This window comes from Polyodon spathula, chromosome 26 (genome assembly GCF_017654505.1).
Source record: "Polyodon spathula isolate WHYD16114869_AA chromosome 26, ASM1765450v1, whole genome shotgun sequence".
Taxonomy (NCBI): Eukaryota; Metazoa; Chordata; class Actinopteri; order Acipenseriformes; family Polyodontidae; genus Polyodon; species Polyodon spathula.
Genome location: NC_054559.1, coordinates 510,262 through 522,286, shown reverse-complemented (window position 1 = coordinate 522,286; position 12,025 = coordinate 510,262). Strand labels below are relative to the sequence as shown.

At 38.6% G+C, this 12,025-nt stretch overlaps 1 protein-coding gene across 1 annotated transcript in view; it reads right to left on the bottom strand.

Moving 5' to 3' along the window:
* Positions 1-2,601: 2,601 nt before the first annotated feature.
* LOC121300647 (membralin-like) overlaps positions 2,602-12,025 on the bottom strand; it is a 64,548-nt gene continuing 55,124 nt past the window's right edge. Inside the window, exons 10-11 of the mRNA XM_041229285.1 lie at positions 11,628-11,672; positions 2,602-3,808 (exon numbers count right to left, since the gene is read on the bottom strand). Of these exons, the coding sequence (XP_041085219.1) occupies positions 3,709-3,808; positions 11,628-11,672 (145 nt within the window). The 3' untranslated portion in view covers positions 2,602-3,708. The remainder of the gene's footprint in view (positions 3,809-11,627; positions 11,673-12,025) is intronic.

Here is a 12,025-nt window from a genome sequence, read left to right as displayed (position 1 = left end):
ATCTTCTTGAGCAGCTTTGAATGTAGTAATGCAGTAAGGCTGTTGTATTTTACTGCATTTTCTTTTGCCTGCAATTTCTCAATGCCACCTTGCTCCTTGTAATTTTTTTCAGCCACTTCACAGCTTCATTTACATATTCATACTGCAGTTCAAGCTCATTGGTGTTCCTCTAAAAACAGGCAGATCATGTGTCAAAAATGAAAAATTGAAATTGAAATTGAAAGGGTAGTGGGGGGGTATCAAGTGTTATTAAATAAAAATGTAAAATTGTATTTAAAAAGTATTTGCTGCTCTTACAGGGTTCACTAGATACATATACAGTCTAAGGCTCTGTAAATAAAAAAAAATGGAAGATGAAATATGTAAGGTCATAATTAAGGGGCCCCTAGGCCCCGTAGTCACATCCCTTAATACGGCCCAGAGATTCCACATCTGGTAATCACACACAGCAGGCAGGCTTTCCCAAGAGCATCAGATACTTCATTAACTATTTACTATATATATATATATATATATATATATATATATATATATATATATATATATATATATATATATTTTTTTTTTTATAATGTATACTGCCGTTATATTTCCTTTCAAATCTCTCTCTCTCTCTCTCTCTCTCTCTCTCTCTCTCTCTCTCTCTCTCTCTCTCTCTCTCTCTCTCTCTCTCTCTCATGAATGAATAGATTTACTTTAAAAAATAACGGGAAAAAAGTTATCAAAGTAGGATTCACTTAAAATAATCTTTTCATAGTAATTAATAACAATTCTAAAATTACGTCTTCCAATTATTTTGCTCTAGTGACTCTTCTGTATAAGCCATTTGCAGCTAATTTGAAACAAACCAGGACAGATTACCTGCGAAGGTTTGGAATTAATAGAGTTAATCGAGGCACAGGATTTATTTATTTTACTTAATTCTGTTTAAATTACTTTAGGCAAATTAGTCAGTTGACAAAAAATGGAATTAGTGTGTGATTGATCAACTAATCAATTAAAGTCTTGTAAAGATCAAATCTGTCTTAGTATTCTTGTTGTCATTCAGTTTGTATTATTAAAATTATCTAAAATGATCCACTTAAAATGATAAAATAATAGTCTGACATTTCTGAGCGAAGCAGAAGACATAGTTCAAGTTAAACTCCATATTGATTTTAGCCTCCAGTTTAAAATATGCATCATTCGTCTTGAAAGCTGGATTGTGTAACATTGTGTGACATGAATACACTTCGTCAATCACGTTGGAGGAAGGTCATTTGCAAGTGTGTATCATTCATAATCATGTGCTTATCATTCAATTTCAAGTTTCACTGTTTAACCCTTACTATTTATATTACCAGATGTAAGCCATCATTTTTAATACAAACCTGAGTCAAATCTTAATTTTTCTATTCTTCTTGATTGCCTGTCTGATATTAAAATGTGGATGCAAAATATATATATTTTTAATTAAACTGTGACAAAACTGAGGTGATATTAATTGGTTCTCCCCAACAGCTTCGTAAAGTGGGCAGTGTCAACCTAAAAACTGATGGGGTTGAAGTATGTTGCACTTCTGAACCCCGAAATCTTGGTGTGATCTTTGACTCTGTACTTTCTTTTGAGTCCCACGTTAAGAATACCACCAGCATTTCCTTTTTCCATCTGCGCAGCATTACCCGACTAAGATCCTCCCTTACAGCTGTTGATGCAAAGAACCTGGTCTATGCATTCATTACCTCTCGCATCGATTACTGCAATGGACTATTAGCAGGGGTCTCTGGGAAGCTCCTGCAGAGACTCCAGATGGTCCAGAACGCAGCGGCCAGGGTTTTAACTAGAACCCCACTCTGCTCACATCACCCCTATTTTAGCATCCCTTCTCTGGCTCCCGGTAAGGCAAAAAAGTAATTTTAAGATTATTTTACTCACGTGCAAAGCCCTGAATAATCTAGCACCAGCCTATTTAAAATAACTTTTTAATTTTCCATGACCCTGTAAGATCTGTGGACCAAAAATTGCTGGTTGGTCCAAAGATTAGTCTGCGATCAATGGGAGATCAGGCGTTCGTCAGTTACGCACCTCGTCTTGGGAACTTCCTGCCCCTCGCAATAAGGGAAGCTCCGTCTGCAGATATTTTTAAATCTTTTTACTATGGCTTTTTAAATTGTTTTTAGTTCTGTGTGTGTTGTTTCTGTTTATATTTTTATTCTTGTAATTTTCTTGTAGTGCTGTTTTCATCGCTGCTTTTATTATTTTGATTATTGTCATTTATGTATGCTTTGTGATCCCCGAAAGGCTCTATATAAAATCAATAAATGATTATTATTATTATTATTATTATTATTATTATTATTATATGTTAAAAAGAAACACAATTCATTTTTAAAACAGTACATTGCATTGCAAGACCAGTCAATCATAAACTGTTAATTAAAAACCCTTCTAATGACATCACTTTGATTGGCCGGACCTGCAAACCATGCTGTGATAATGAAATGCATGCTAGCAGCTGTAAAAAACAGACTTCAATATCAGAACTGTATGATACATTGTGGAGAGTGAATACAGGTGAGTGCAGTGCAGAGCAGATTAATCATGCAGACAATTGCTTTCAGGCGCAAGGGTGTTTATTGAAATAAATTACAATGTCCAGAGCCTTAAGGTAAATAATAAAGGCTTGAGTGATACAGTGGCATGTTTATTAACAAGTGAACAGTTTAGTGAAGATACATTTAGTAAAGAAATGTCTTGATCAGAACTAGCAAACCATTCAGTGTAGCTTATTTTGGTTTGCATCAGTAGTGGATATTCCAGGAGTGTTCATGGAGAACTTTAGCTTTTCCATGAATAAGGATCATCTTTGACCCCTGAAGAGGTTGAGTGTCTACAGCCATCTTTGTGAGTTCAATAAACACAACACTCCATTCATGTTGATGGACTATTCTAGTTGTATAACAAGTACAATTTGTGAAAGAGAAAGTACGTTTAAACGTATTGCAAGATTTCAAAATGTGATCCGGGAAAAAAAAAATTCACTCAGCACCACAGAATATTTATTTATGTATTCATTCTTTAACCAGGAAAAACCCCATTGAGACCGATGCCTCTTTTACAAGAGTGTCTTGGCAAGATGACCAGAAACATACAGCAGTGATTTCACATCCCTAAAAACAACATCACTCTAAAAGACAATATCATCATACATTCAATCTGGGATCAGAAACACTTACACTTCGATAATTCTTGGAATCTACTCATTAAAGTAAATGTAAGTCATTATTCTTCGCTTAGCCGATACATTTGGGCTATTTATCTGATGCTCGATCATATCTCAGATACTCTTGTCCAGATTATTCCATGCCATAGGGGCGCTGTAGCTAAATGCTGATTGGCCAACCCAGGACCTTCTCCAAGCCATTTGATAGCAAGACTAGATCGTAAACTGTACTTGGGTATATAACATGAAAAAGTTATCCAATGCTAGATCTCTCAATGCTTGTGTGGCAGGGCATAAACCGGTGACACTGCAAGCGAGTGTCTTAACCACTATGCAAAAGAGCCAGGCTCATCTGCATTCGTGGTTATAGAGCTTTGAACCGCATCTCATCTCACTGACAGGGAACAGAATCTGTAAAGGGCACACAGCACTGCCTGTTACACTTGTATAACTAAAAGTTATTCACTTGTTGAATCTTTTGCCACTCTTCTTTGCAAATCAAACCTTCAGTACTTGAAGTCTGTCTTATTTTCACAACCTTCTTCAGCTTGATCCAGCAGTGCTCCATTGCATTCAGAAATTGAGTTCATTTCCTCCCCAGTAGCACTAAAAACATATTATTAAAATTAACTTTTAGTACATGCCACACGAGGGATGAACATTCAAATTACAGTCATCAGTACTACACGCCACTGTGAGAGTAATGACTGTCCTACATTTCACACAATGGAGTTGTTTCTTATGGGTTTTTAAAACAAACTATATTGACTGTAATTCTATGAAAACTTAAATTTTAATGTCTTGGTACATTTTCAAATAGGACCAAACAATCTCTCACTTTCAGTTGTGAGATTGTGTTCAGCAATGCCCAATGTTTCAATATTATTTTCATATGACAGCTTATGCTGGGTATCATTTTCTATTAGCTCCTGGGGGATTGCTATCTGTTCTCTAATGCGCTGTGGATATTGGCTCTGGGCAGTAGCTGGATAGATGGTGGCTGTGTTGTATAATTTAAGATGATGGATTCCAGTTAAACTCGCACTCCCCATTTAGAAATTAGGAAATGTAGAGCTTGGGTCGCTAAATTCCTGTAAGAAGTCTTCTTTCAATTTAACCTGTGATATAAACCCAATGGCCCTTGCTGTGCCCATCCTGATTTGGTAAATTGTTACATTAAAATGAATGTAGCTAATAAAATATTTCCATGAATCTCACCTGTTTTGTACATCCATTAGCTGCAGTACACAGGTCTCAGATTTGCAGTTTATCAAACAGGTATTTTCATTTTAAAGCATGACGGAGGGATTTTCAAAGATCAGCGTTATTGTATCAGACTCTCAGTTTAGTAATAACAGCTTTAGTAGCAAGGGATTTTCAAACGGAATGTGTTAATAAAATCAATCTGATAATGCTTTGAAATTGAGTCGAAGAGGTCCTTAATGGACGAATTTTGCAGTAAAAAGCTTAATTGTTGCAGGTCACGTACATCACTTTCTTTCTCAATGACTACATAAGGGGAACTCATTGCATGCTAACAAGATGAAGAAGAATGATTTGCTGTTATCACCTGCTGGAAGTCTACAGGGACAACAGACACCTCTGCGTCTGTCTCACTGTGTCACACTGGTCAACATGCAAGTGCAAACAATAGTTAAATTGGGATTGTTTTTTGTTTTCTTTTTGGATGGGCCTGGGGTAAACCATTTATGTAGGCTTGGTTGGAATGTATTTTCTTATGTTGACATCTACTTTTGTATGTATTTTAGTATGTACGATTGTAGGGTATAAATAAGTTTCAAGTGCCATTGGTGTTTGTAGTTGTTAGTTATTATACATGTATACTATTTATGTAACACTTCATTATGTATGTATTATGCTTTTAAAATTACAATAGAACTCCCTAACCCAAAACACAATGTTCATAATTGTTCGGTGAATTCCTCTCATCACATTGAATGCATTCTCTTTGGCACTCTTTGCTCGCCTCTGCGATAAATAAATTCAACATGATTAGAAGCAGCCACCAAGCATTTGCAGTATTATAAAATCATTGTATATGCATACAAATGTGTGAAGATGGAAGTGTATAAGTGCATATAGTGTGTTCAAGACGGGGGGCTTCTTCCTCCTCAAGTTTGGGGGTCCTATTGAAGCACACCCCCTGATTTGTCAAGGCACCAAAGCCTAATTTTTGGAAAACCATAAGGTCTGCTCAATCATGTTCCTAGTGGACCTGGGTGTCCAATTGTACACCTGTTCTTCATTTGTGTGTGGATCAGATTAGTTAAAAGCCAAGGACACATTGCAAATCTGCAATCACCTGTAAGGGAACTTTAATAATGTAATACTAGTATGCTGTTTTCTATACCAAGATTTCATTATTTACTGATGGTTTTTACTTGTATAATTCAAATAAAATATACAATACAGCTCAGTTGTCATATAATGTACGTATCCAGAGTTCAGACAAGCTACAATTGGATTGATAATTTCTTGGTAGTAACATTACTCTGGGTGTAAATAACAGTGTATCATTTTAGCAATACAACAAACTTTCCATGAGGTTACAAATGGTTAAAACAAGTGAATAAGTCTCATTCATAACCACAAGTATAGAAAAGGCTATAGTAATTTCATAACAACAAATATTAAATGATCTAGGTAGTCATACAATACTGATCTACCAGCATGCTGTCTGGTGTATTGGGTCTCTGAAATGATTAAACACAGCAGACTTATCGTTGTGTCTTATAGGATCTTATAGGATGAATCACAAATCATCTGCACATTTAGTGAATGGAACCCCTTCCTGTTCACATATGTATACGCATGGTGCTGCAGTAATTTGAGAACAACATGTGTGCAATCGATGGCTCCCATTACTCCGAGAAGTCCAGCAATATCATAAAATTCCCTGTTAATATTTTGTAGCTGCTCCTGATTACGTGGGATACTGATATAATCGTTAACCGTCTTTAACAAGTCACCTGTGACCCTTTGAAATGACCCGGAGACATCGAAGGACAATGCTGCCGACACCTTCATATGCGGGCATGCGGCACAGCCCCTTTTTGTAGGCAATTCAAGGCCCTCTTGCGGAGTCGACAACAGCATCCAGACACAATCAAGTTTTTAGAGTGTCATCTGGTAAATCTAAAACAATAGCCCTCGTCCTGTACACCCTCTTTCTGTACCGTCTGTGTTACAGCCAGGGTTCTGTCAATTTCAGGATCGCACTCAAGCACTAAAATGACATTCACTGCTACTGCTACAGCTGAGTGCTACAACTGCTTCCACTCCCAGCAAAGTCATACTGTAGTTTGTTTATTCTATTTTTTAAACACCAAAGAACTTAAATACTGTTTCAAGGTGAGTTATGGATGTTTTTGTTAATTAAAATCCTCCTTTTCCAAGTGCAAATAAACTCCTGATAAATGATGACAATTAACACAGATTTCCTTTTAAATTCCCACACAAACAAAAGAAATAGTTGCAAGAAGCACTTCTCGCTAAGATATTAACATTATTTCAGAAATCAACGTAATTTCGGAAATCACATTAGCAAGATGATTTACCGATATATAGCTCGAGTATAAGTCGAGAAATTTAAACCCAAAACACAATCCTGAAGTTGGGGTGGTCGACTAATACATGAGCAAACATATGAACCAATCTATCATTTATACTAAGAGCCTACATTTACTGATTGAGATGACCGGCGTCAGCATGAACACTATGGAGGGGCATAATCATTTTCAATTGTGTGACCCTGCAGCACAGTTCTTCTGTGGGAAACAGCAGCACCTCCATTGTTGTGGGCAAATCCTTGTTGCCCTCGTTGCCAGAGCAAATGCTTCTAATTTTGTTCACATCAAAATGCAAACGTCTCAAGATTTGACGAAAACAATTAATCCCAGGTTTGTTTACATCCAGGAGCTGTCACTTAAGACACAGCCACAGTTTCACTGAATTACAGTCAGACCAACCCCCACATTCCATTGAAATACATACTTGAGTGTGGGCTAGGAAGGAAGTGGGGGTGGGGCTTGTATACTAAATTAATACTATTGTAGGCTGCCATAAAACTTAAATTAAATGCCTCTGGCATTTATTTACAATATTTACCAGCAGAAATGGTGCATCTGGTGGTTCTAGGTAGAAGTGCTTATAAAATTGTTATTTGTGCAAGTCTGCCGCTCAGATGCTGTCAGGATATCTAATACATATATTTATGGAAAAAAAATTACTTATACCCGAATCTCGACCTCACAATGGGGGGTCGACTTTTACACGAGGTCGACTTTTACACCAGAAAATATGGTAATAATGAAATAGGCATAACGGCCACTTGAAAATGCCAAAATCAATGCTACATACTGATTTGTTCATTAATACTGGAGTCATCATTTGCCAACTTTTGATTTATATATATATATATATATATATATATATATATATATATATATATATATATATATACACGCACACACACACAAATTATTGTGTGCTCCCATAGGGATCCAAATTAAAAAAGCAATATTCAGTGCTGGTATAAGTTTTATATTCCTCGTAGGAAATTTAGGCTTGCCTAATAAAGAGCTTTTGGTTTTGCTTCCATGTAGTTTGTAAGATATTTAATAAATTCTTTGGTAGTTTAATTAATGAGAAATATTGATGCCACTCAGTATTTCATAGCGCAGCAGTCACTGACCTCAATCTAACACCAATAACTTATCTGATGAGAAGGCTTGAATTACAGAAGCTGGTCTAAAGAAAACGCCTTCGAAATTATAGAATTGCTTATCATCGTCCTAAATACAGGATCACACACCGTAATTTATATACATATTTCAAACCTGTCACTAGAGTGCGTGCACTGCTTACATTATATTTGCACATTTAAACATTTCAACACAGATACATGTTATCTAATTTTAAATGGTCCCATTACATATACCCTATTTGTATAATTCTCTATTGCTGGTTCTGCTGAGCGCATTAGTTATCATGGGGGCTCCTTCTGAACACCATTCTAAATCCGAACTGAGAGGGGGTTTCAGATAGGATTGCTTAAAGGGCTAGCACCTGATTTTCTAATTTCTGAGAACTGCAAGTGAATGGGAGATCTCTATACAAAATCACAATTACAGATGGGCACAAAGCTTATTGCAGTCAGAAGCAGACCCCTTGGTTGACAGTATTACGGCTTGCAAATAACAATACTGAGCTCCCGTAATACAATATTCAACTGTTGTGAAAATATATCCATCCCTTACTTTAGCTCACACATTTGTTTAATTCATGGTTAGGCCATATCGACAATAGATTGTACAAGTGATATACTTTACTGAATAAGAGCCCTTTACTTATTCACTGTTTTCAGTATTTCATGTCTTCTCATGCAAGTCAGATGGAGAAATGAAGAAGGTGCACTGTTAAAACATATCTGTTTAGAAAAAGAAACTCACAGCACACTTAATGCTCACACAGAGTGGGGTATTACTAGAGATGGACAGCCTTTTTCATTACTAAGGGATACCTATTATACTGGTGTGCTTCCATATTAAAGACTGCACACATTAAGTGGTGATTCACATTGGAAATTGATGCCAGTCTGTGGCAAAGTGGTGAGTGATATTAGGTGCTAGTGGTGTAAATACAGTTCTCCATGAAATGCTGGGGTGAAAGTGATGTCCAGGTTGATACTGGGTTGCACTGCAGCTCCAGATCGTGTTACTGGTAGTGTATTGAGAAACATAAGACAAATACTCCCGGTTTCTCAGCAAAACAGTATTCCTTCAAGGTCAAATCCAACCATTTATAAAGGAACACATTACTTTGCTACGACCCCTATTTATACCCTCCCATATGACCAGTTGGTTAACGAGCACATCCTCTTCTCCAGTCTGTGGATGTCACGTCGTTTCCTGTCCGGGTCATAAAGTTTGGGTACCGTAACCCCGCCCCTTTTCTAGCCGACCGACTTCCACATACCCATGGGAATAAATTGCCTTGCCTTTTAGTCCAAGGTACTCTGTTCCCTTTACATAGCTCCCTCACAGGTCAGGCGGGAGATCTAACACCAAGCATCATTCGATTGCTGTCACACAGTCCTACAGCTATATTATTTCTGATCACATCTCTCTAGAACAATTTAAACAGGCACGTCCCATTGAATCAGTGGGTGCTCATGGTGGCACCCTGCTGACAGTGTTATGGCATGCATTTTTTTTTTACCTTCTTGTCACTACTATGGCTATACTTCTGAGTAGCATTTCAGTAGTACCAGGACAATACCTATTTAACTAGTAATTGAGTTGTTCTTTTTGGTAAGGAGTATTGATTGATTAATCAATTTATCGTTGATTAAATAATGGATCAGTATGCCCTGAGGCATGTACTTTAGACTGTGCTGCAAGTAAAGAGTTAACAGAAATGTTGGCAGGCAACTTCAGCTAAAGAGCAGTTCCTAAACTCAAAAGCAACTTAACCTTAACACAGACTATATAAAAGAGAATAAAAAGTAATTAAAGTAATTAAAGTAATTTAAATCGAGTAATTAAAATACGAGCCGCTCTGAAGGGGCAGTATTCAAAGCTGCAGACACTCTTCTAAGTTAACCCAAAATTGGAAACAAAATCCAAATCTGTTGGTATTTATTTTGTGGTGAGCGTGTGCTTCTGGATTCCCAGGAATTACTAACAATCTTAAAATGACGATAGGCAAAAGCTCATTGGTTATTCAGGGGCTTGTCTGGGTTATAAGCTACCCAGATTGATGAAATAACCACAATAGTCCATGAACGTTCGGGAGTATCCTTTGCTTGTTCTACAGAGAGCCTCTCTGCTCAGTATTGGACCCTGCTGGTCCACACACCCCCAGCTCACTCTTTACTTGATTACTTCCCTCTGACACATTTTTTACAAATGCTGGATGGCAACAAGGCTTTGACTGGAGTATAAAGCAGGTGGTTATAATTTAGATCAGGCTGACATGATAAACTAGATGAATGAGGTCCCTGGAGGAGAGGGGAGAGGGGAGTCTTTCTCTCTTCATTTACACATACCTTCCCACTAGCAGTCAGTTGGGCTTTTGCCTAAGCAAATTTTTGTAACACATATAACCTTATAATTTAGTCTTTCATTATTTAGTATTGAAAGCTTGCCAGGTGCAACCTCTTGAGTTGTAACCACAACACATCATTACTGAGTGATACTTCTGAAGAGACTTCTAAAAGCTAAACAATTCTCAGACCAAATTGCACAATGACTGTTTTCCAGGATGAATGACCCCAATTCTAAAACTATTAGAAAAACAACTTAAGATTACTGATAAATATTAAGGGTCTCAGTTGTTTGATACATTTATTGGGTAAAACAATCTTTTTGAGAACCTACAACAGTGCAGTAGACATTGGTTTTCCACACAGGTAACCCTCCCTCTTGTCCTTCCCTCCCTGCAGAGTCCCTTCCACCTGCAAATGTTGACCCACAGCCCCTGGCCCTCTCTAGTGGAGCTCTTACTGAGCGTGATGCAGGCTGCTGGCTGGAGGGAGGGCACAGCCCTGCTGTGTGGAGGCTGGGAGGAGGCTCCAGTTTGGGACTGGCTGAGCCGTCACCCTTTGTCCTGGAAGCTGGAAGCGGTACTGGACCTGACCCAGGTGGCAGAGGAGCAGGGGGGAATATTCCACTTCCTGTCCAAGCACTTCCGCTCCCTAGGCCTGAAGACTCTGCCCCCTTCCTACTCCGTCCTGCTGTTCGGTGTGGATCCCCAGTGCATCTCGGCAGTGCTCTACTCTGCCCAGGAGCTGGGTCTCACCCTCCCTGCAGTGCTCTGGCTGCTGGGCCAGCCTCTCACCCCTGAGGTGCTCCACACCCTCGGCCTGCCCTTCGGCCTGCTTGCATACGGGGAGGTGAACCAAAAACCTCTGGACTTCTACATCCAGGACGCCATGGAGCTGGTGACCAGGGCTGTGTCCGCGGCTGTAGCAGTGCGGCCGGATCGGGCCCTTATCCAGAACATGGTCAACTGCTATGACAAGAGGAGCCAAGAGAGGACGCCATCTTCTGGGCAATACCTGGCCAGGTACATGTCACCTCAACCAGATGTTTTGTGCTAGCGTGAGTGTAATTGGATTCATGTTTTCTCTAATTGGTTTAGACTGTGTTACCTCAGCACTGTTCCAGCCCTCAGCAACTTTATTTATATTATTTCCTCTTTGTAGGGAACAGCTTGAGGCTGTATTATCCTACTGCTGTTTATCACTCCAACACACAAAGAAAGACAAAGGAGACGGTTAATGACTGAAGAGCACAGGATCAATGGGTTTTCTGTATCTGAATGGTTCAGCTATAGGAGTTGTCATGAGTATTTCCTCCCCTTAACATAATTGTAGCTAACCAAACAATTCCATCAATCTTACCTATTTGGCACTTCCATTCGCTCCACAGGTCTCCAATATGCAGCACTGAAAGAAGCACATGTTAGAGCAAACAAGAGTTTGCATTTGATCTGATATCTGATGCTACTCATTTAAAGAAGTCTGTTTGCAGGCCATGCTTTTCACCCCTTCCAGGGTAATTTCATTTGGATGGTTAAACTGTCCCCACTCCTTCACTGCCAATAGTAACCAATCAGCTGCTTCCCCCAAATGACTGGCATGCATTCAGCCAGTAACATGACCCAGAAGACACTGCAGGGGTGAAATGACCTAGTAACTAAAACAGTAGCAGACTTCCTGGAAGGCAAGGCAAGCACTCCGGTTATATTCTTCAAGCTAGTGTGTCACCAAATGTCTGTTTTTAAATTAAAATACCTGGT